This window comes from Crassostrea angulata, chromosome 4 (assembly GCF_025612915.1).
Source record: "Crassostrea angulata isolate pt1a10 chromosome 4, ASM2561291v2, whole genome shotgun sequence".
Lineage (NCBI taxonomy): Eukaryota > Metazoa > Mollusca > Bivalvia > Ostreida > Ostreidae > Magallana > Magallana angulata.
Genome location: NC_069114.1, coordinates 23715856 through 23741694, shown reverse-complemented (window position 1 = coordinate 23741694; position 25839 = coordinate 23715856). Strand labels below are relative to the sequence as shown.

The 25839-nt window shown below is 33.1% G+C and overlaps 1 protein-coding gene across 1 annotated transcript; it reads right to left on the bottom strand.

Annotated features, from left to right (window-relative positions):
* LOC128179616 (thymidylate kinase-like) lies at nucleotides 1–24371 on the bottom strand. The gene is made up of 5 exons (XM_052847098.1): nucleotides 24032–24371; nucleotides 23813–23921; nucleotides 8582–8672; nucleotides 7392–7580; nucleotides 1–413 (listed from the first exon to the last, which is right to left on the bottom strand). The coding sequence occupies exons 1-5, from the start codon at nucleotides 24189–24191 to the stop codon at nucleotides 291–293; spliced, it is 672 nt and encodes a 223-aa protein (XP_052703058.1). The 5' UTR covers nucleotides 24192–24371; the 3' UTR covers nucleotides 1–290.
* Between the last annotated feature and the right edge of the window lie 1468 nt (nucleotides 24372–25839).

The window sequence follows — 25839 nt, the reverse complement described above, 5'->3', positions numbered from 1 at the left end:
TACAAGGGTTTTTTTTTTATTTGCATTTAATGAAAGATATCTGTTCAGTTTGGAAACAAATCTTAATGTCAGAGTGTTGCATATTCTTATACATAAACTACAAGGTTTTTTTTTATTTGCATTTTATGAAAGATATCTGTTCAGTTTGGAAACCAACATTTTTCTGAGGAGCTGTACTTTGAAATATTTAAGATCTCTTTTTTGACACAGAGATTTTAACACATTTTGGATTTGCTTCATTGATATCAGGTCTTAGGTGAAGTTCATAATCTGGTTGCAGTTCATGATAGTTATCCTTCCTCTTTACACCAAAGTTTTTCGATTGGCCTCTCCCTTACTGTGGGGATACAGTTTAACACAATCTCACCAAGTTCTGCTGCTAGATCATCTTCTGTCTTATCTGCATCTATCTCCTGTCAGACAAAAAGGTTTAATGTAAGCTGAACAGTTGCTATACAGAGTTTATTTAAAGATTTTTAATTGAAACATATGTTGGTCCTCTAAATGTACTGCTTAATCATTTCAATTTATAGAGATATATTGTAAAGAAGAAGATTTTTTAGGATTTATTCCTTTCTTACTAATTGGTTGTACAAGCCCTTCCCTGAGCCTAGCCTGAGCCCCTCACCTAGGGACCATGAATTTCACAATTTTGGAAGAGGGCTTCATGGGCATCATAACCATGCAATTTGGTTTTTTTTTCTCACATGTGTGGGAGAAGAGAAGAAGATTTTTTTTAAAATTGGGCATTTTGCATATTTGGCCCATGCCTATGAGCCATAAATTTTACAATTTAGTTTCCTCTTATTCATGCTTCAAACCAAAATTTGTAACAATTGGTCATGTTGTTTTCCGTGGGACCGAGGTAAAACTTCAAAAGATCAAAAGTTTGACTTTTTAAGAGATCAGATTTTACCAGGTTGACCGACAGGTTTTAAATTTAGTCTAACCTGATGTTCAGACAAAGCCATTTATACCTAATGCATGTGCTTAAAGGTCATATGAAACGATATCCTGACCATACTGAGTTATATACGGGAATGAGTTCATAAGTGCCTATTTTAAAATAAGACTGACATTGTTTTTTTAATATTTTATGCATCGTGAGCATAAAAATCACTTAATCGGGAAAAGGAACATTGACTTACGCGGCTTACCTCCCTTGCTTATGACGTCAGTAAGACCCAATAATGTCCATGTCATTTTGCAGAATTTATATAACTACTTGTATAATTATACCATAATCAACCACGGCAGTATTTTTTTCTCTCAAGAAACAAAATCGTGTGCGTTTAAATATTTGATAGCGTGTACCTATTCAGTTTAGAGACTGCGCGGAGAATAAATGATTTTCTTCATAGATCTACATGCAAGTATAATATAATTTTAATACATGCATGTATATATGTTTTATTACAATTTTTTTTAATGAAATTGTCAAATTCAAAAATAACTGATGGTTTTTTCCCATTTGCACGTTCATGCAATTCATCAAGATTTATTTTTCCTAAACAACTTACAGGCCTCGTGGTGCCTAATTCGCTTCACGATTATGTTGTTTGTTTCGCTTTCAAATTTACTATTTCATTATTTTAAGTCTAAAAGAATTTTCTTCAAATGTTTTGATTTTGAAACGTGTACTTGTATGTGCGGTGTTTTGATTTTACAACGTATACATGTGTGGTGTTTACTTTCTGACTTTCTTCCGAAATTTGTTCTTTCGTTCTTTTATTATTATTGATGCTTGTTCTTAAAAAATCTGTTGATTATCTTCACATTCGTTCACAACAATTTTTATCAAACAACCGATTTATTTTATCGATACATTTCTAAATCCTTAAATGCCATGTTTCCGCGATCTAATTCAATAAAACGTTAATACACGTGTACACTTTAGTTTTTTCTAAAGATATTGCTACATGTATATATCAATAAGTCATAAATTTATATTATTTTAAAATAACATTTAAGAATAATATTGCGGCATTTTACAGCAGCTCTTTAAAAATGCAAACTATGTACACAATGCCTCAAACATTTTCATTGGCCTGCCTTATACTTTTTATTGTGACAAAAAAAATCAAATGAATGCTTTAATTCCGTTTAAATGTAGCTCAATCATAATACGTATCGAAGAAAAAAAATTATATTTCTATTTCAAAAGGATTAGGATAATTCATTAATCAGCTGTTAATGTTGGAGCATTTCTTTTGTTAAATGTTCACTGCAGTACGGGATCTTCATTACTCTGGTGAGAAACTGATATTAGATTTATTCATTAACGACCAATTAAAACGCAGTCATCTGTACTACGAAATCAAATGATCTCATTTGAAAAGAAAGACACGTTTATATATGCAAAAATTACTTAAATCAAACCGATAAACTACTGTAAAATTACACTAGTTTTGATGCATTGTTTACATCGGTGGGTCTGTGTGACGTCATAAATCCCCAAAATCAAGAACGATAAGCGGGGAAGAATTTTTTCAGGTGCTGAGTTTTCACGGTTATTTCTCAGTAATGCAAAGGCAAAAAAATCTTACTTCAAGTATTTTAACATTTGTTTATACCAAGCTTTATATTAATGAAAGAAAATCATAATGTAAAAAATCGTTTCATATGACCTTTAAAACAACGTTTTTTAAATACCGATCTGAATGTTTCAAAAACTAAAGACATGTATTAACAAATTATTATTTCATACAGTCATGATAATTATTTATTTTATGCATCAAGTTATGACCAGATTGCTCAGCACTACTGGACTGAGATGAATTGTTGTAAAATAGATAACCGAGTATCACCCACTGTACGGTTCATTCATCAGCTGTAAGAACTTGTGTCTAATGCCTGGAGCCATTTAAATGACCAAGTACATGTATAGGTGTTAATTAGGTAACGCTTGCATATATACACCTGAAGTATTGAGAGTAAACAAGAGGCTAATGGGCCACATCGCTCACCTGAGGAACAGTAGGTATGATAAAATCAGCTTAATGGGGTCATAATACAAACTATCTGGACAATGTACAATAATACATGTAGATCCTGTAAAAATAAAATCATTTCCCCCCTGGATATTCTTATGCTTATAATCATTAGTCCGTTTTCTAACAGGATGATTTTAAAGTCATATCACATGTTGAGTATTGCAGTTCTCAAAAAGATCCTTAACAATTGTTTATATATGGGATATAAACCTACATCAAACTCTGAACGTTTTTGTGAGGCCGAAGAATTGTCCTCGGGTCAAAGTCATCAAAAACAATTATAAAGAATCATCTGGCTGATTCGTTTCTGAGAAGAAGACTTTTAAAGATTTACTCCATATATTCCCGTTAAATCTCGACCCCCAATTGTGGCCCAACCGTACTCTTCGGGGTGTCAATATTTTCACAACTTTGAATCTGCACTACCTGAGGATGCTTCCAAACAAGTTTCAGTTTTCCTGGCTGATTAGTTTCTGAGAAGAAGATTTTTAAAGATTTACTCTATATATTCCTTTGTTAAACCTCTACCCCCCATTGTGGCCCCACCCTTCCCCCGGATGTCATGATTTTCACAACTTTGAATCTACACTACCTGAGGATGCTTCCACACAAGTTCCAGCTTTTCTGGTTCTTAAAAAGATTTTTGAAAATTTCTCAATTTTTAGCTCACCTGAGCTGAAAGCTCAAGTGAGCTATTCTGATCACATTTTGTCCGTCGTCCGTCTGTCCGTCCGTCCGTCTGTCCGTCTGTAAACTTTTTACATTTTGAACTTCTTCTCCAAAACTGCTTATCCAATTTCAACCAAATTTGGCACAAAGCATCCTTATGGGAGGGCGAATATAAATTGCAAAAATTAAAGTCCGATCTGTATTCAAAGCGGAGAAAACCTGGAAACTGTAGAAAAAGGGGGGTGCATTTTTAAAAATCTTCTTCTCAAGAACTACCGAGGCAAATTCAACGTAGTTTAGCATAAATTATCCTTATGGGAAGGAAAATATAAATTGCAAAAATTAAGGGGTAATTTTGTTTCCAATCGAAGTTATTACGAAAATAATAATAAAGGAAAGGCGTGTTTCAATCGGGCTCGGCATCCGGTAAAATGGGTAGGCAAGACTTGGCCTGGCCAAACAAAAGATTGGCAGTTATTAATCTGCCAATCTCATTAAAATTGCAGGATATTTGATGGACTAGTATATTTGTATTCGCTGTAGATATTGCTGCAAAATAATGCGTATTTGGAATTGACGATTGCTGATCTGCCCTGGCATTTATTTTGCCACGGCCCGGGTTTGCATACCCATTTTACCAAGACTCGTATTCCATACTTCTAAAACGAGGTTCTTTGTTTAAAGCAGCCATGACATTAAACGAAAAAGGGTCGATCTGACTAGGATGAATTTGCTTGTTGTGCAACAGTTCGCGTATGAAGGGAAGTTTTGAAACATTAAAAATATATTGGTGCCGATTTTGTGAAGTAAATTGAGGCTAAATATTTCAATGCGTTGACAGTTTTCACACCTGACGTTGGTGTTAGCTTATTCTGATTTTCGTTTCGTTTTCATTATTTATGCTTTTTAACCTGGAAACTATCGTCTGTATTTCGTGATTTTTACGTATCAAATCAATCAGAGACTTCGGTAAATCAAACAGTTACGTTAACTGTTTACCTGCGCAAATTAAGCAAAATCTGATGTAGGGGTACTGAAATACAATTCATTCTATCGGTAATTCGGCATTATCTTTTGCGTAATGGTAGATTAATGCAATAGGTTTTGTTGAGATGCACGGCATTTTCTCTAGTTTATTCAGTTTAAATAGAGTTTGATATCGCTTACGGAAATATGTAGGTATATCCATGTATATATATATATATATATGATTCATTTCGAAAAAATAAATTGTGTTGTTTACAATTTCTATTTACTAACCATATTTGAGTGTTAAGCTTCGAATTATAAGCAAGATACAGAGATTTGCTCACAATTCTATGTTTGTACACAGATCTTAAAAGCTAAAGATTAAAAAAGTATAAAAAAATTGTCAATATTTATTACGAAAATTTTCAAAATCTGTTCTTCCAGAAACCCACTTATTGAATTGTAAACTTAACCTTTTTAGCTCACCTGAGGATGGGGCCACAATGGGGGGTCGAAGTTTAACATGAATATATAGAGTAACTCTTTAGAAATCTTCTTCTCAGAAACTAATCGGCCAGGAAAGCTGAAACTTGTGTGGAAGCATCCTCAGGTAATGTAGATTCAAAGTTGTGAAAATCATGACCCCTGGGGGTAGGGTGGGGCCACAATGGAGGGTCGAAGTTTAACAAAGGAATATAAAAAGTTATTCTTTAAAAATCTTCTTCTCAGAAACTAATCGGCCAGGAAAGCTGACACTTGTGTGGATGCATCCTTAGGTAGTGAAGATTCAAATTTGTGAAAATCATGACCCCCGAGGGTAGGGTGGGGCCACAATAGGGGATAGACGTTTTACATAGGAATATATACAGTAAATCTTTAAAAATCTTCTTCTCAGAAACTAATCAGACAGGAAAGCTGACACTTGTGTGGATGCATCCTCAGGTAGTGTAAATTTTAAAGTTGTGAAAATCATGACCCCCGGGGGTAGGGTGGGGCCACAATGGGGGATCGAAGTTTAACATAGGAATATATACAGTAAATCTTTAAAAATCTTCTTCTCAGAAACTAATTCGCCGGCAAAGCTGGAACTTGTGTGGGAGCATCCTCAGGTAGTGTAGATTCAAAGTTGTGAAAATCATGACCCCTGGGGGTAGGGTGGGGCCTCAATGGGGGGTCGAAGTTTAACATATGATTATATACAGTAAATCTTTAAAAATCTTCTTCTCAGAAACTAATTAGCCAGGAAAGCTAAAACTTGTGTGGAAGCATACTCAGGTAGTGTAGATTCAAAGATGTGAAAATCATGACCCCTGGGGGTAGGTTTGGGCCACAATGGGAGGTCGATGTTTTACATAGGAATAAACAGAGTTATTCTTTAAAAATCTTCTTCTCAGAAACTAATCAGCCAGGAAAGCTGAAACTTGTGTGAAAGCATCCTCAGGTAGTGTAGATTCAAAGTTGTGAAAATAATGATCCCAAGGGGTAGGGTGGGGAATATATAGGGTAAATCTTTAAAAATCTTCTCAGAAACTAATCAGCCAGATGATTCTTTATAATTGTTAAGACTTTGGCCCCAGGACAATTCTTTGGCCTCACGAGAAGGTTCAGAGTTTCATGTACGTTTATATCCCATATATAAACTATTGTTAGGGATCTTTTTTAGATCTGCAATACTCAACATATGATATGACTATAAAATCATCCTGTTAGAAAAGGGACTAATGATTATAAACATAAGAATATCCAGGGGAAAATGGATTTTATTTATACAGGATTTACATGAATTATTGTACATTGTCCAGATAGTTTGTATTATGACTCCATTGAGCTGATTTTATCATACCGCTTGTTCCTCAGGTGAGCGATGTGGCCCATGGGCCTCTTGTTTTTTATTAATTTCTAATTATCTCCCCTTGAAAAACGGTGTGACCCTTAATTTTCAAAACTTTGAATCCCCTTTGCCTAAGGATAATTTGTGCCAAGTTTGGTTGAAATTGGCCCAGTAGTTCTTGAGAAGATGTTGAAAATGTGAAAAGTTTATGGACAGACGGACGACAGACAAAATGTGATCAGAAAAGCTCACTTGAGCTTTCAGCTCAGGTGAGCTAAAAACAAAAGATCATGAATAACTAGACTGCAGTTTGACTTAAATGGATCAAGAGTTTCCAGAGATCTAGCGATCGAAAAATTGCGTAATTTACTTATACATGTATAGGAGAAAAAAAATGGGATCAGACTCTCACTTCAAGGGATCAAAAACTTCATGAGATCCAAGTTCAAGCCATCAAGAGTTACCTGTATTTTTTTAAATGGCCAAAATTCTAAGTTTGAAGGGGATAATTTCCTAAATAAATAAGGGAACAGGAATTTGCTGTAAATATGCAAATCTACACATTATGCTCCTATAAAGCTACAAAGTTTTATAAATTCTGTTGAGTTGTTTTAGAGGAGACACACTAACCAAAAAAAAACTACAGGACTGATGGACAGACTGATCAACAGGTCAAAAACATAATACTCCGTGCAACTTGTTACCTTGGATATAATTGAAAATGAAGACATATGATATACATTGAGGATTTAAGGAGGCCAACATGGTTTTTTTTTTGCATTTAAAACTACTGTAAAATTAGAAATTTTTTACTCTTTTTATCTACAATTAAATTACATCATTTCTAATGTATCATCCAAATATTATGAAATCTTATTGTCTGGGGCCATCTCAAACACTCATGCAAATAATAAGATTAAAAACACTACCTTCCAGTAGGACTCCTTAAGAAGATGAAAGTTTTTCATGACCTTGGCCTGGAAATCTGTCTGTTCGTACCGCTCATTGCCGAAATTTCCACGCTTTGCTGCAGCATCTGGTCTCAGGTTCAGGTAGAGAACTAGATCAGGGCGAGGAAGTCCACAGTCTGGCTGCTTACACCAGTCTATTGAAAAGCCCTGAATAAACAAAACAAAACAAAAGTTACAATATGATCATGCCTTAAAAAACCTTACTCTTGTTCTTAATCTTTTGATGTGCCAAATGCCATATCCGATAAATGTACTGTGATATAATGTAAGAACAGAGAAAATTTCTAAATTTTTCACCTCCTCGAAAACCAAAGACAACAAAATGATTTGTTGATCAATTACATTTCCAGACACAATTTGAAAACCAGTAAGTAACAGATCCTAATACACTCTACTACTCCACATGCTCTCAGTAAGTGGATTGCAAGAAATGCAAAAGTTACCTTGAATTGCTACACACTTTGTTAGAAGTGCTTTAATGGTTTGAAAAAACCCAAAACAACACTGATTCTAAAAGGGGTAGACAAAATAAATCACATGAAGGAGTTTGTCTACTTTTAACACACTTTGGACATGCTTTAATCTTGATGAATTTAAAATTAAAGAGGGTGTGGTCCTTAATTTGAACAAACTTGAATCCCCTTCACCTAGTGATGCTTTGTGCCAAGTTTGGTTGAAATCTGCCCAGTGGTTCTTGAGAAGAAGATGAAAATATGAAAAGTTAACAACAACGACAACAACAACGCCAACACCAATGTCGACAGACAACGGACACATTTTGATCAGGTAAGCTTAAAAAGATAAAAAGTAAAAAAAGTACATAATTCATAGATAGACAGATGGACTGACAAACATTCATAGGCTAAAAGGTGATCAGAAATGCCAACTTGAGCATTCAGCTCAGGTGAGCTAAAAATGTAAATGAAATCAAATTCATTTTCAATCATTATCATTTACATGCCAACCACTTATAAAGTTTCAAAATGTGAAGTCAGTTTCCAAGTTCCAAGTTCCAAGTATCTGTGAATTACTTTTAGGAAAATTCATCTCAATGAAAAGTGTATTAAGGAAGCAGTATGAATAAATTAAAAGGACATTTAATTGTACATGTATAAGAAATTGACAGAACGAGAGATTATTTTTCTTGCCTCTTTTGCAGCAGTGAAGGAAACCCCAGAGTAGGCATATCTATCCACGATGAGGGTGGTTCCAGCCTCAAGAAGTACTTTCATCTTAGGACTGAACAAAAACAATAATATACAATGAGGCAGTTAAAATACCTTAAGATGACCCAAAACTACTTAATTCTCAGGCCAATATTGTCAACAGTAATTGTGGGAGGTAGTTGTATTAAACTTTTATCTTCAGCTTCTAAAACTTCACACCCTCACCAGTCTCACATATATTCAAAAATAACAGAGCTCATAAAAACATTTATAATGACTTAATATATGAGACCCTTTTATTTTTTATCAAAATCATACTTTAATTCATACTATTTAATGACATAATACAAGAAAAATGTTATGTCATGTTCTTATTAACAAATATTGTAGTTCAAAAGAAAAAAAGAAAAGGCATGTCCAATTGATACATTCCAAACAAATTGCGCGATTAACCAATTAGCAAACCTGTAATCAATTGCCATTCCCAATATATATTGACTGGGGTTAAGGGCAACATTGATTATATTGGCCCCAAAGTGACAAAATATTGCAGAGGACAATATATAATCATTCCAAGGATGCTATGTATTTTCTTGAAATTAAAGAGTAAATTATACATTTTGCAGTAAATAATTTATGGGTTTAAAATCCAGTTTAATATATACCGGTATAACACATTGCCATTAATTTTTTAATTGCATTATTATTTTAACAGCCATAGTATAGATGTCACAATGGTTTCCATATGTCACTATATAGGCTAATGATAATGGTTGTTCTTTTTTTGGCTATCAAAGTCAGGAAAGAAAAAAATATAGAGAGAGATAATACAACCCCAAAATTTTGAAGACTAAAGCATTTGCCATTTGTCAATATTTTTTCAAGGTTTGATTAAACATGTCACAATGTTAACAATTACAATCGTTACCAAAACTTACCCTGATAGAAACTAAGCTTAAAACTATCTTATATGAATAAGTTTTCATCTGAATAAAGATAAAAACAACATTGATTGGTAGCTGTGCATTTTTGTTAAAATATGCTATAACTTGAAGTATATCTAAAACAAGGAGCGTTAAGGCCACATCGCTTACCTGAAAGACAATTGCCATAAATGATATTTATAGTGTCATATACAAATTATCTGCACAATGTAGAAGAATAGGTTCTGTACAAAAAGACTCAAATTTTTCTCCATATATTCTCATGTTAAACACAAAGTCCCCTTTGTAACAGAATGATTTCATGGTCATATCACATACTGAGTATTGCAGTTTTCAAGAAAAAAAAAGATCTTATTCATTTAAAAACCTACATCAAATTTTGAGCCCCTGATAGGGCCATAAAAAGAATAGCTATAGTGGGGATACAGTCTAATTAAGCAATAGAAAATCAACAATATGTCAAGATGCTTGCATATAAGTGATACATATGTGATGTATCATAACATCTGAGTTTCTATATTTCCTATGTAAAAATTGGACCCAAAATAATAGTCAGAACTTTACTCTAAATACATATATAATACATTTACCAGTTTCTGTATCTGGTGATATTCTTTTATTTAATTGTTTTAAAGAAGAAAAAAAAACAACTAAGTGACCCTTTGCAGTAAATGAAAATAGCTAAGCAATGCCCTTCTGTAGATAAAAACTAGAACATGTTTCTAATCAGAGTCTTGGCAGATGCAATTAGTTATTTCAAATTTTCCTCATTTTCTCCTATGGTACAATGCAACTCCATATAAAACTCCTAGGACTATGAAACTCTTTGATGAGCTTAGTTAAACTTGGATAAACTCCCAAAACATTATCATAATTAGCATACTATGTAAAAATATGTAAAGGAGAATTTAATATTACAAACAATTTTAAAATTGTTAAAACACTACAATCATATGAAAAATTTTGAATTTCATTTACATTAATGCCCTATTGGGTCACTTCATCAATTTACTTGACTTATAAGTTTAAAACAACCTCTAAAAATAGCTAATTCTTTTTTGTTAATAATGATATAATTTATTTCCCAATAATGTAGAAACTTCTGGATTTTATGAAACATTAGCTGCAATAATATAGCCCTCTTCCTATTTTTTTAACTGGGGGGGGGGGGGGGGGAGGATTTACAACTCCATAGGATCTCTGTAATGGTGCAAGTGCAAGAGTGAATCACTCCCTCAATGATCTTGGCTCAAATTGTATATAAATGACAATAACATTTGCATTTCTTACCTCAAACATTGTAGTTGTGTATGACATAAATTAATCCAAAAATATCAAGTATAGTTATAGTCCATATATCAATTTCTCGTGTATTTCAACAAAACAAGTTGAATTTGTCCGCCACATTTACTGACCTTGAACAGTTTTATTTTGGGACAGCCAATGAAAATTCAGGAGCAGATCTAGAACTGAATATAGGAATTCCCCTATTTTAAACATAATTAACGTGATGAATATGAATTTTCCATTATACACTATTGCCCTTAATAATGTTTTAGTGATAAATAAGGTCAGATTGCTTATTTACACCGACAGTCACGTTATCAAGCCCACCAAAACTCCAAGTGTAAATCTCATAAAATCGTACAAGAACTGTCATGGCTGCAGAAAAAGACAACTGGAAAACATGCTGATGTGTTTCATCTGGTTTTGATTTATGTACCGGTACAGTTAGTTTGTTCAACCTGAATTAAAAAACCATTTTATCTAAAGGAAGTCAGATTTAAAAACGATCTTTTCAGACCGAAGTCAGCCACAATAAAAAATTAATTTTGCACCATCATGGAGATCCTATTGAATTGTAGCCCTCTCCAGTAACCATCAAATATAAAAAGAGGTCTATGGAATCACAACGCTCACCTGAGCAACAATGACTTTAAATGGGCGTTCAAAAGATATTGTGCCATATGGCCCTTCGGTAGAATAACAAAAAAGTAAATATTGTAAAGTATTCAAATTTTACACTTTTTTTGCATACAAGTAATCTTTGACATTGTACCTTTATGGAATACCATTTTTACCCAAAATAAGAAAATTCTATCCAAGATATAAACTAAACTTTTGGTAGGGGTTCACTGTTAACTTCCAATTCCCTATATTTTTGTTCTTCTACTTATTATAATATTTATTGTTAGATATTACACCAGTTGGTGGAATGAACTAAATGAGAAGAAGATTTAATTTTAAAAATTCCTTTAGATGTGAAGAAAATTTTGCCTCAATGCGCTCAATTCCTCAAATTAAAAACATTCAAAAAATTTAATTGGTCTTCCCCATCATAAACGACTGTTGTTTACCTTGCGTAAACTCCCGTGACTTTTTAACCTTGCTCACTTGATTGATGAATACACTAGAATAAAAAATGTTGTCATGTGACATATAAAAGAGTTATTATAGTCAATGTATTGACAGGCATATCACTGTATTTTACTAAGACCCACCCATAATTTTCATCTTTATTCAATAACAACAAATGGCTACAGACCAGGATGATTTTATGCTGTAATATTTTCTTAGGAATAGTGATAATGACTTTATCCCCATAACAAAATGTGTCAGAACTATGGAAACTGTTTTAACAGTGTCATTTTTATTTACTCGTGTCTGAAAAACTATCAAAATAAATGTGGAATTCATACTATTCATCATATAAATAGGAAAAGTAAGTTACAGAAAGTAGTTGCAGCATATCATCTTTTAAATTTTTTGTACAAGTATTTAACATTCAGCGAGACATTTCTAATCATGCACGGATCTAGAGGGGGGGTCCCGACCCCCCCTGGAAAATGAAAATTTATTAAATTTACATAGTAAAATTATCGCGAAAATATGCCTCGGACCCCCCCTGGCAAACACAATTATCCTTCGGACCCCCCCTGGAAAAATTTTCTGGATCCGCGCATGCTAATGATCAACCAAAATTTGAGTGTCATTCGTAGAATTATAAGCAAAATACAGAGCTCACAATTTGTTAGATTTTTCAATCGGTATTTACTATTCAGCATTTAAAATGTAAACAAAGAATGGCCTCATATCTGTGTAAATGCACAGCTCTGTATCTTGCTTATAATTTGAAGCTTCAAGGGACTTTGACACGATTTGAAATTTTCAAATTTTATTTTTCCATTTTCAATGTTTATACTGATAAATATAGAAGTTTATATTGCTATGTCAAAATTCGAAAGTCAAATATCAAATATAAGCAAGAGTTCATACTTCTTTGTTTTGAAAACAATTAAAGCTCAATATTGTCATTTTTTATACATGTGTTGTATTGGTGTAAGTTTCAATCAAATGTATCTTTCTTTTGTTGATAATAGTATTTATGAAGATATTGAATTAGTTTAAATTGTTTTTTACATGCCATTTTGTCTAAGAAATGGTAATTCTCTACATTACATTTTTTGTAAACAACTATAAGACTCGAGCTTTGTTTACATAACAACCAATTCTTACCTCTGTATCTCACTTGTAACTTGACTTTAACATTCAATATTCATTTTATTTAAAATGCACCAGTTAACCATTTTATACATTAAAAATAAAAATACAATTTTTGATCTTAAATCATGTCCAAATCCCTTTAACTCTCAAAAATGGTTAGTAAATAGAAATTGTAAACAGAAGAGACATGCACTAAAACAAACAATCTAATTAAAATTAGAGGTTAGATATGCTCGCTTACTCGCTACACAAACTTTTGTAGCGAGTAAGCAAGCGGATCTAACATCTAATTTTCATTAGATTGTATAACAAAGAGCACTATTTATTTTTTAAAACGAATCATATATATGTATATATATACCTTGTACATATTTCCTTCAGCGATATTAAACTGTGTTTAAACTGAATAAACTCGAGAAAATGCTGAACATCTCAACAAAAAATATTGCATTAATCCATTATGCAACATTTCATACATACAAATTACCATTAGAATGAATTGTATTTTAGTACTTTGTTAATACACCATGCAGAGTTTGCTTATTTTGCTCACGTAAACAGTCAACTGTCTGATTTACCGAAGTCTATGTTTGATTTGATACGTAAAAATTACAAAATATAGGCGATAGTTCCTCAGGTTACAGAGCATAAATAATATAAAATAAACGATACTGTCAAATGTTAAAAATAGTCAATGCATTGAAATATTTAACCTCAATTTACTCCACAAAATTGGCACCAATGTATCTTGCATGTTTCCCTTTGCACGCGAACTGTTGCAGAACATTTGTTAGATCGCCTGTTTATCATACGTCCTACATGGCTGCTTTAAACAAAGAACCTACTTTTACACCATCCCGTTGAACCCAAAGTTAAAATCTGATTAAAACATGCATTTCCTTCATTATTATTTTAGTAATAACTCACATTTGAAACAGAATAAGCCCATAATTTTTGCAATTAATATTTTTCTTTCCATATGAATTTTTTATGCTAAATTATGCTGAATTTGACTCAGTAGTTCTTAAGAAGATTTTTAAAAATTCAACCCCTTTTTCTACAGTTTCAAGGTTTTCTCCACTTGAATAAAGATCAGTCTTTCATTACTGCAATTTATATTCGCCTTCCCATGAGGATGCTTTGTGCCAAATTTGGTTAAAATTCGCCAAGTGGTTTTAGAGAAGAAGTTCAAAATGTAAAAAGTTTACACAGGTCCAGTACAATCTCTTGATTTAGCTATATAGCTTGAAAAAGCTTTATAGCTTTATAAAACTATTCAAAATAGCTTGAGAAAGCTATTTATGTGCAGTTTTTGAAGAAAATATTTATTGTAAGAAATGGACAAAAAATCGCAATTAACTTGCTACTCATATTTGCACAACTGACCATTACAAACTTGACCACAATTAAAGATAGTTTTAACACTGCAGCTTTTAATCACTTATAAGCAAAATATATTTCCATTGTTTGGGTAACTGTTTACCACTTTGTGTGCAATGAGGCGTGGATAAGTATGATTTCTTCTCATTGTGATAAATTATTACCAATCAATTATCTTGTTTACCATAACTGACCTCCTTTATATTTCATTCAAGAAGTAACTGTGTGGTCATGAATCAGTATCCCCAAAACTTTTAGTGCAAAGTCTCTTAAGGAGACGCAAATTGATGAATAATCTTTACATGCATTGTTCACAGAACAGTTCAAAGTTAATAACTATCACTGGACTAAAGTGCGATTTTTTATACCTACTGATAAAATTACAAATTTAAGACAAATGTATGACAAAATAGCTAAATGAAGCTACTCTGAATAGCTTAATAAAGCTATTTAGCTTATTCAAGCTATATAGCTAAATCTGGAGATTGTACTGGACCTGTTACAGACAGACAGACGGACGATGGACAAAATGTGATCAGAATAGCTCACTTGAGCTTTCACCTCAGGTGAGCAAAAAATCAGAAAGGGATATATCATTGCAGCTCACCAAATTTGTGTTCCGCCAAAAAAAAACTGGCTATATGGTATCTTCCCTTGAAACAGGGTATGGCCTTTTATTTTTTTCAAATATAACAAACTTGAATCCCCTTCACCCAATAATGCTTTGTGCCAAGTTTGGTTGAAATTGGCCCAGTGGTTCTGGAGAAGAAGTTGAAAATGTAAACTTCAACATTTACTAAGAGTGTTCAGAAATAATAACTGAGCTTTCAGCTCAAGTGAGGAATAAAAGTAATGGTAAGGGATATTAAAGAGCTCTGAGTTATAATACAACGCCAGATTTATCAAACAAAGATACGGTTAAATTTTTTTTTTTAAACTGAAAAGTGTTTTTTATATTGTTAAGATAGGACATGTAGGAATTTCTAAAAAGATACAGTTTAAAATTAATTTCTTGCACAATGATAAGAAGCAAGTTATTAAACAACAAAAGTTAACTGAATGAAATATTTGGTCATGGTGCATGCACGGATCTAGAGGGGAGGGGCTGAAAAGTTATGATGCCTTAAATATATTTACATAATAAATTTATCAAAAATATGGTTTGCAATACAATTAAACAGTGGTTTTAAGTGGATATTTCTTTTGCAATAGACAGAAATACATAAATTAAAGAATAAAATTTTTAAACATTTTTGTCTTTGGGAACAAATTATAAAGAACAGCACTATCCCGTAATCTGACAATCGCACCCTTCCTAGCAGAACTGGTTTACCTGTCGCTGACGAACGAAAAATCGTCGTTAGACTGCTACCGATACCGATATTCAATAGCTGAAAGCTGACATTAATAGTCGGTGAATGTTTGAAAAAAATTTGATCTTGCAGTAAAACAAATCCATTTTGTGCTGGTTCTATGCATTTTTTAATTCTGAGCAGGATGCAACGACAGAGTCTCAGGTTTACCCTTATCCAAGGGCAAACCTGTTGGTAGTCTGAAATATCTGACGTTTTCCTGGCTTTTTTAACGAGAAATTTTACCTGCCAGGCAAGTGAAATATTAAAATTGTTTCAAAGCCAGGCAAACTTCAGATATTTCGGACTACCTGGTTGGTTGTTTGGAAATATTTTGGCTTCACTAAGAAAAAAGAAGGTCCACCAAGTAAACAAAACTTAGATATGGCGGTCGTCATTTATTCTGCAAACTCTGCAGAAAATCGTATGCAAATAAAGGTAAACAGAAAAAGTTACAGTTTTGCGCCATGACTTGCACCTGCACGCTAGACATGCTCTGTTGTTTTTGCCCGGTCAATGAAGCTTGCCAGTAATAATTTTTAAATTAAAGTCTTTTTTTTGATCAGCATTTCCGATGATTCAAAATCTAAGATCTAGAATGAGACCGTCTCAGGTGGACACAATAGTGTCAGGGGTGTGCAATTACCATCGCCCGACGCCCGGGGCTACCGATTTTAGAGGTCGGGCTAGCAAAAACATTAACTGTGGTAGCCCGTCGGGCTAGTAAATCATAACCAGAGTTGGCAAAATATGCCGGTAAATTTGCAGTGTCCTAGTAGGAAAAGTGTATCGTCATTGTAATCACAGAGGCATGATATCTGCTCCTTTTAAGTCATGATAGCCTAAAAATTTCTTAAGCATTTTTTTCTCGTGCTACATTCTTATGAGAAAAACACTCTGCTGTAAGTTTCACACTTTGAAGTTTTACCGACAGTGTTGACCAGTGGCTAGACGAGATAGTCACGCCTCACTGCACATGGCTTCCGTAGTTACCTGTGCAGCTGTTTCAAGTGACATCACTGTAAAATGATTCCTTTTTCTTTAATATGTATTCATTGGCTTTTTTAAATATAATTTTTTTTTACAGAGAGAGAGAGAGAGAGAGAGAGAGAGAGAGAGAGAGAGATGCATTACAGAGATATTATAAATTTCTGCACTAACTATTCTCATGAACACATTTTAAAGTGACCTGCTTGGTGAATTAAAAAAAAATTCATATTTTGCCTATTATTATTTGTGCATTTTCCATTATTTTAAATTAAAATTGACCATTACTTAATTAATTGCATAGTTGTATTTTGTAAATGGAAATTAAACAGGATAAAATGCATGCACACATAGATAGTTGCAGTGATTTTATAGAGTCTGTTCACATTCACAATGTTATGTTTGGGTTTTATTATATAAACGGTACCCAAACCAATTTTGTAACTAAAATGTGAGAGATCAATGAAGTTGAATATTTTTGAACTAGTCTACCACAGAAAACATGCAAGTAATAAAAATTTCGTATATTAATAATTATATACTAGTATCATACAGGGTTTTTTATAAAATGAAATGTCGACATGTCCGAAATAGTCTGGCTAGTAACTTTGAATCTTGGGCTAGTAACTTTGGTACTCCCACTAGCCCCTGGGCTAGTGGCCAAATTTTGTAATTGCACACCCCTGAGTGTTTTTGAAAATGAATATGGATATGTACTAATGAAAATCTGAAAAAATGAATAGTGGTAAATACCTGGTACATTTTTCTGTTACATAATTGATAACTGAACTGAATGTTCATATCTTACTACTGCTTTGATTGTTACAGAAAAACTTGTTGAATCTGAAAGTTGTGCACTCGGGCATGTTGTCCAATCCAGCAACATTATTCAGTCCCTCAACATTTTCTTATCATTCTATGGTTAAAACATAGGTAATCACAGATTACAAAGCTCACCGAGACGAGACATCACCCTTATGAGACTTCACCTTTATGAGACCACCTTTATCATATTAAATGAAAATCATACTAATTGTCTTTATGATCTTGGATATTCATGGATTCTGGTGTGACACAATATCGTATATCATCTGTTTAAAAATTGTATGATAATCATATGTTCATATGTTAATCGGTACAATAATATAAAATTAAATATTGCATCCTATCATATTTACAACATATATCATATAAATCACAATAAAATACCATAATAAACAATGATGAGATATGATATTGTAACATATGATATGACATTGTATTGTGTTATACGTTATTGTATTTGATCACATAATACAATATCATAATATATAAAACAATATAGTATTATATTACAATATCATATTACATAATACATCATAACATTGAAACATATGATTATATATTGTATAATATAGTATGATATTGTATGATACTGTATCATTTTTGATACATAATATGATATTGTATCATATGATACAATATAATTTGATACAACATTGTATCATATCAAATGATACAATATTACAGTTGCACCTGCTGTTACGGCCACCTTTAATCAGCAGCCACTCCCCATGAGCGGCCAGTTTTAATCCCGCCCGTTTAGATTTACACTATATTTTAACTGATTTAAGCGGCCACCTGTCTAACGCGGCCAGTGGCCACTGTTTTTAGGTCCTGTGGCTTCGACATGCCTGTTTTCAACGGCCATTTTGTCTGTTTTGTCACATGACTTTTGAATCTGACATGTGACCCCGTATCGAAAGAAGACAAACTTCGAAAGCTGATAATGAGATAATGACAAATAATTGACTGTGTCATTTGAAGTCTGCTGAGATTTAATGTGATAATTGATTATCATAACACCTGTTTTGTGTTGTTTATATATCTACACGTACTTATTATATACTTCATTACAAAGTCATTGAATATGGCCAGTCTTGCGCTGAACAGCTTAACATGTGCAGCAATTAGCCAGTAATATGCACTTTTTTTTCTAGAAAATTTCTTTGAGATAATAAAACAAATGGCTTAATGTGATAAAGTAAAATATTACATAATACAATATCATATTATACATATTGTATCATATGATACAATAATATATTTTACAATATCATACAATACAATTACATGTGATGTGATAATATATCAGATTATAAACCAATATCATATTATACAATATCTTATGATACGATATTATAAAATATGACAGTATCATATTATACAATTTCATGTGATATTATTCTATATTACAGAAACGAATATCATATTATACAATACCGTATGATACAATATTATAGAATATACAATATTGTATCATAGGATACAATATTATATTTTGCAATATCTTATGAAAAAGTATCATGTGATAAAATAATAAATTAATAATTCAATATAATATTATACAATATTGTATCATAATATACAATACTATACATTACAATATCATGATACAATATCATAACATGAAATATCAAAAAAAATTATATAATATCATATCGTATCATATATCTTTTTATAATATTACATATGATATTATATTGTATCATATTAAACAATATTGTTTCATACCATACAATACTATATCATAGGAATCATGTTATATCATTTATCAACAAACACATCTATCTATCGAGTAGGTTTGAGTGAGGTAGGAGATTTCTTTAGCATCCTTGATAATGGAGATCAGGCTCTGCATCTGAAGCAACCTCTGCGTTTCATTTATAATATAGTTAAATCACCTATGCAAGCTATCATCTATAAAACATGTGACCTTTTCCAAAAAAACTAAACCTCATCCAGCATCCGAAACCTATGGCTCAGATTCAGCATTCAAGCCTGCCTGGTGCATCAGTATACATAAGACACATCTCCATGCAAGTTTGGTGAAGTTCAGACCAGTAATAACTAAGATATCTTCATCAGAGGGTACTAGCAATTTAAACCTTAACCTACTCCAGCTTCCGCAACCTATGGCTCAGATTCAACAACCATGCCTGTCAGGTGCATCTGTATCATAAGACACACCATCCATTCAAGTTTGGTGAAGTTAGGACCTGTCATAACTAAGATTTATTTTTTAGCATCCTTGATAATGGAGATCAAGCTCTGCATCTAAAGCTTCCTCTGTGATTCATTCATATTACATTTTAATCAACTATGCAAGTTTGAAATAGTACTATTATCTATTAAACATGTGACCTGTTCCAAAAAACTTAACCATATCCAGCATCTGAAACCTATGGCTCAGACTCAGCATTCAAGCCTGTCAGGTGCAGCAGTATCATAAGACGCACCATCCATGGAAGTCTGGTGAAGTTAGGACAAGTAATAACTAAGATATAATCATCAGAGGGCACCGGTTTCAAAAACTTTTACCAGCTCCAAAAACCTTAACCTCCTCCAGCATCAGAAACCTATGGCTCAGATTCAGCATTGAAGCCTGTCTGGTGCATCAGTATCATAAGACACACCATCCATGGAAGTCTGGTGAAGTTAGAACAAGTAGTAACTAAGATATAATCATCAAAGGGCACCTGCAACAAAAACTTTAACCAGCTCTAAAAACCTTAACCTCCTTCAGCATCTGTAACCTATAGCTCAGATTCAGCACCCAAGCCTGCCTGGTGCATCAGTATTATAAGACACACCATCCATGCAAGTTTGGTGAAGTACGGACCAGCAGTAACTTAGATATTGCTATCAAAGGGCACCTGCAACAAAAACTTTAACCTGCTCTAAAAACCTAAACCTCCTCCAGCATCCGAAACCTATAGCTCAGATACAGCACTCAAGCCTGTCGGTGCATTAGTATCATAAGACACACCATCCATGCAAGTTTGGTGAAGTACGGAACTGCAGTAACTTAGATATTGCTATCAAAGGGCACCTGCAACAAAAACTTTAACCTGGTCCAACAACCTTAACCTCCTCCAGCATCTGAAATTTAGGACTCAGATTCAGCATCCAAGTCTTTCAAGTCCATAAGTAGGTCCAGATGCATCATCCATGCAAGTTTGGTGAAGATAGGACAAGTAATAGCTTAGATACAGGACCTGCAACAAAAACTTTAACAAGGTCCGGACGCCGACGCCGACACCGACGCCGAGGGTTTAGCATAAGCTCCCCCTGACTTTGTCTCGGTGAGCTAAAAATGTTGTACAATCCGGATCGTCTATTCTTTAAACCGACCGCGATAAAAAGACCCAACTATTTATAATTATTGAGAGTTATCTCCCATAATCTGGCCACTTATCGAATGGCCTTATGCGGGATAATTACTGCTCAATTATCGATCAATTTTCCTGTTGTTGCTTTTAATTTGAACAACTGTGAATATAATCCAAACTAGCAACTCATTTCAGTTTATACCGTTAAGTCTAATTATCAATAAATATGCATTTTTTCTGCCAGAATTACATCTAAAGTGGGGGTTGTATATTGTACTTCACCCTTTTTTTCAGGCCATGATTCTGGATACCGCGGGAGTAAGACTGCCAATATTGTTTGTATTGCGCGTTGTATGGTTACACTTACAGAATCACATTTTGATCTGTCATAATGCTCCAATTCTTTATTTTATTCCCATTTAATTGAATATTTATCCTATGTTCCTTGCTCGTCATCATGTAATCAGCCACCTTTTGACTTGTCGCGTGGTCAATGTTTGATTAACAATTTCTGGTGATTCATGCACTTGTCTGGTATCAGACTTCTCAGGTTAATCGGGTGTTTGAAAATTTATCAATTACAATTATTTTATTGAAAAGTATTTTCATCGTACATATTCTGTTATGCAATTATTGTTTTCCAAATAAAAAAAATGAAAATCGCACCGTAACCACGATCAAGGAGGCTTAACATATTTCAAAAGAATTAAACATTTTGCAAGAATAGACGACCAAGACCTACCGCATTAAATACCTAAATTAATTTGCAACAATGTTCTTCAAAAGGGATGTTTTTTTTTTCAGAACCATCCTGTGCCGGATTAGACAAGTTTTACTGTATAAAAGTAATAACACTCCGTTATATAACAGTAGCTGTGTTTACCTGCAAAAGCTGAATGTCTTAATTAGAAAAAAAACTTGTATTGACTAATTGTGTTATTTATCTAGAAACAAAATCTATCAAGCTGAAATATAACTTCTTGTCTTTGATTAAATAATAATAGCAAGCGAAGTGAGCTCTAAGAACAAGTGTGCGCAGGAAAAAGAACAAGCTAAACCTACAGATTCATCAAACAACATTTTTTGTCTACGTCACATTATGCTCTCTATTGTTTTCACCCGTGGTGCTATGCCAAAAATGGCCGACATTTAACTCTTAATTTACAGTGTATTGAGGTTTGAAGACACGTTTAGAGCACCGCACAAGCTTTGGCGAGACCCAAGAGATTTGTTACATGTACATACCTTTGTATTGAGTCGAGATACATAAACAAAGACAAAAAAAGGTATGGATGACATCACAGTGCTCTTGCGCTACATTTCCCGCGATTAATTTAGCGGTGGATCAAACATCTGTAATGCATGTATTAGCTATTTCAGTATAGACTGCGAAACCTGCCTCATTGACACATGATTTGTTTTTATTTTATTTTTTTATATAGAGATTATATAAATATATCCTAGCAAGAGCCATACGCAATTGTACATGCATGTACAGTAAGCAGGTTAGAATATGAGTAGAGGGAATATAAACAAGAGGACCTTTTGAACTAAATAAAAAAGAAAAAAAAGAAAAACTTAACAATTAAAAAATTTATGCAGATATTGCATATAATTAAACCATTAACGAGGCCGAGTACAGAACGAGTACGCACGCTTTCGCGCAGCGTTTCATTTGTATTGTGACGTCATCTTTTTGCTTGGTTGACGCCATGGCGTGATAGTTTCAACTGCAGATATTCAGCGAAAATTGTTGAAAATATCTCGTTTGATGCGTAAAAATAATGTTATATTGTGGAATAAACATAAATGTCTCGAAGTATAAGCTATATTTGGGCTCGGGTCGAAAACGTGAAGAGGGTTCAGCAAGCCTAGCCTTCTGTCACATTTTCTTAACCCGCCTAAATAAAGCTAAATTCATATATTTCAGACAGTAACCATGTATTTTATATCAATGACCCTTAATATGTGATGTTATATATTTTTTTATTACTTAAATATGTCTGAATGTTTTAATAATACTATTTAGATCACCTTTTCCGCTTTTGTCAAATAAAAAATAGCCATTATCTGACGAATCTGGGAAATTGGGCATACAAAAATCAACTTTGATAAGACCCCTGGAACAAACCAGGAGGTAAAAGGTTTTTTTTATTTGACCATTAGATGCCTTTTAGCAATAACTTTAATATGTAGAACAGAAAAAGAAATCCCTAGGGCAGAAGTTTTGAAAAAATGTAAAAAATATGCAAAATTGATACATTTCAAGCAAAATCCCATAGGGTCCTATGTTAAAGATTAACACACTTTGAGATGACCCCCTAAACAAACGGTGTGGTAAATGTCTTATTTTTTAATCTTAAAATAATAATTATATCAGTAGAAATTCATGTAAAAAGTTTCATCCAAAAATCTAGGGCAGAACAAATTAGACCCGGCCTCGTTAAATTTGAAGGTGGAAATTTACACACCTACAAACAGGGACCAGACACTCACTCGTTATCTCTCTCTCTCTCTCTCTACGTCTGAAAAATTGTTTGATGTTCGTAAGACATTGATACCTAAATATAACACTAAGTTGACAATGACGCAAGGTATGTGTAATTCTTGCTGTGCTCGCCACAATGGTAGCACCATAAAACATATTAATTGAAGTATATTTACATTCTAAATATTTTTTGCGAGTAAAGTGTGTGAAAAGACGCTGAAGTTATAAGACCGTAACACACACAGGGTACTCAAAGGTTAGAATGACTAGTTTTATTATGACGTCACAAATGTTGAACCCTGTAAAATGCAACGTCACAAGCGAGAATCAAAGTTCACGCTTGTGGCTGTTACAGTGGCTCTTCCGATTCTGAAACACTACCTGGAACAGTCTATAGCTATACCTACACTAGTTCCCATCTGTTAGCTGAAAACAGCAGATGAACTGCGTGATCTTCGATATCCTGTTTGTTGCTGAGGTAGCTATTAATCATTTGACCAATTGCCGTTGTTCTGTCTACAAGTAATTTTTTTCTCTTAACATTTTGCTTAAATTTTCAAATAAATTAAATAACTATGAACCAAAAAACATGAACGAATATATAAATTAACACAATAAAAGCATGCCTGGAAATCTGAATTGCTGGACGGGTATCCGTTTTTGCTCCAACAACTCCACCAGTCGTTTGCATTGCGTCGTCTTGCCACTGTGGTCGCAGCCTTCAAAAACAATTAGTGCCCCTCGATCCATCATTCTGCGAGAAAAGGAGCTAGAGCGAAGTATCATAAATCTTTTACAATAAGCAATTTTACTCAACCCATGTAATCACTACAAACGTCAAGTTATAGTAAGCACTTAATTTTCAGTTGACTACAGAACAACAGACTAGAATGCAGAATTTGTCTACTCTAGAGTCTATGGGTGCACTTCGGGTACCGTGCACTTCTAGCAATTTTTAAAATTTACTTTCAAATTTAGGAATTTCGATCCCGACTTAATTTAGGACGTGCCCAAGAGGAAACGTATCCAGGAGAAAACGTACCCAAGTTATAGGGTACGTTTTCTCCAAGAGAGAACGTACCACGTTTCTCTTGCAGAAAACGTACCCTATAAAAACCATAAACATAATTTTAAAAAGTTTTAAATACTATTTTACTGCTTAAATTTTCAGGAATATATGAATTTAATATATACATGAAATAGATAAAAGTAATTACTTTATATGATTATGTAATGGTTAAATATTTAAACGATTTGGACATGTCAATTACATGTAGTTTTAAATACTACTTTGATACAGATTTTAATGCATAATAAATATAGAAAATATATTAATTTTATACATAATATCTTTTGAATAATATAGATCCCGTAAGGTTTTTCATATCTGTGTATCGTTTGAATATTTAACGGACTTGGACATGATTTAAGTTCAACTTAATTTTCATAAATGATTTTAATTAAACAGTTGATCAATAGATTTACCATGTTTGTTATCTGTATTCTGCTTTAATTAAGTATTAGTAATTTCAATGTTATTATTGACCTTTGAGACTTTCAAATACAACACTTGGTCCTCTTTTTTTCTATTTTATAAATCTTTCTCCTGCAATTTTGACATATAATTATTTATTTATTGCTTTATGCACATGTTCTTCCCGAAAAATGTACTACATTTATATTGCAATACTAATCTTATCCCACAATAGTATCATTTCCCAGAGTTGTTTTTAAATGGCAAACGCAGCAGTTTTTGCTCGGGATTACTTTTCTAAGTGACTTTGTCTCGAGTAACACAGAATGACCCCCCCCCCCCCCCCCCCCGGATGCTACGTGTCTGTGTATTAATAATTTACCTTGCTTATTTTATACAAAAATCTAAGTACTGGTGAAAATTATCATTATAATTATATATAAGTACAAACTGAGACGTATTTGCAACGATATTGTATTTTGTTGTTCAACATGTACGGAGAGGGCGAATTGAGTTTTTAATAACTCGTACCCAATCCCATTGTAATGTATAATTACAATGCAATAAAATGTAAGTTCAAATCAATAATTTACCACATAGGGGAGTAGCTAGGCGCGGAAATATGTTTCCATACATAAAAATATTAATTGACGTGTATTATATCGAGTGACATAAAAGGTGTTTTTCAACTAATAATGATATTAACTGATTAATAATAATAATACTTACAAATCAGACCCGACAGTAGATTAACCATAATAAATTTTATCTAAACTTTCATCGGAAACTGTCATATGAAAGGAATCTGATGTGTTCAATATTCCTAAGAAAGCCGAGGAATATAGTTTGAGATCTATTGTTCATCAATCATTATGATTATATTCGTATTTTCTTCATGGAATGGTTTTTAAAAGTGTTCTTCATTCACAATGAATTCTTCATTCAGTCATACCGTTTGAT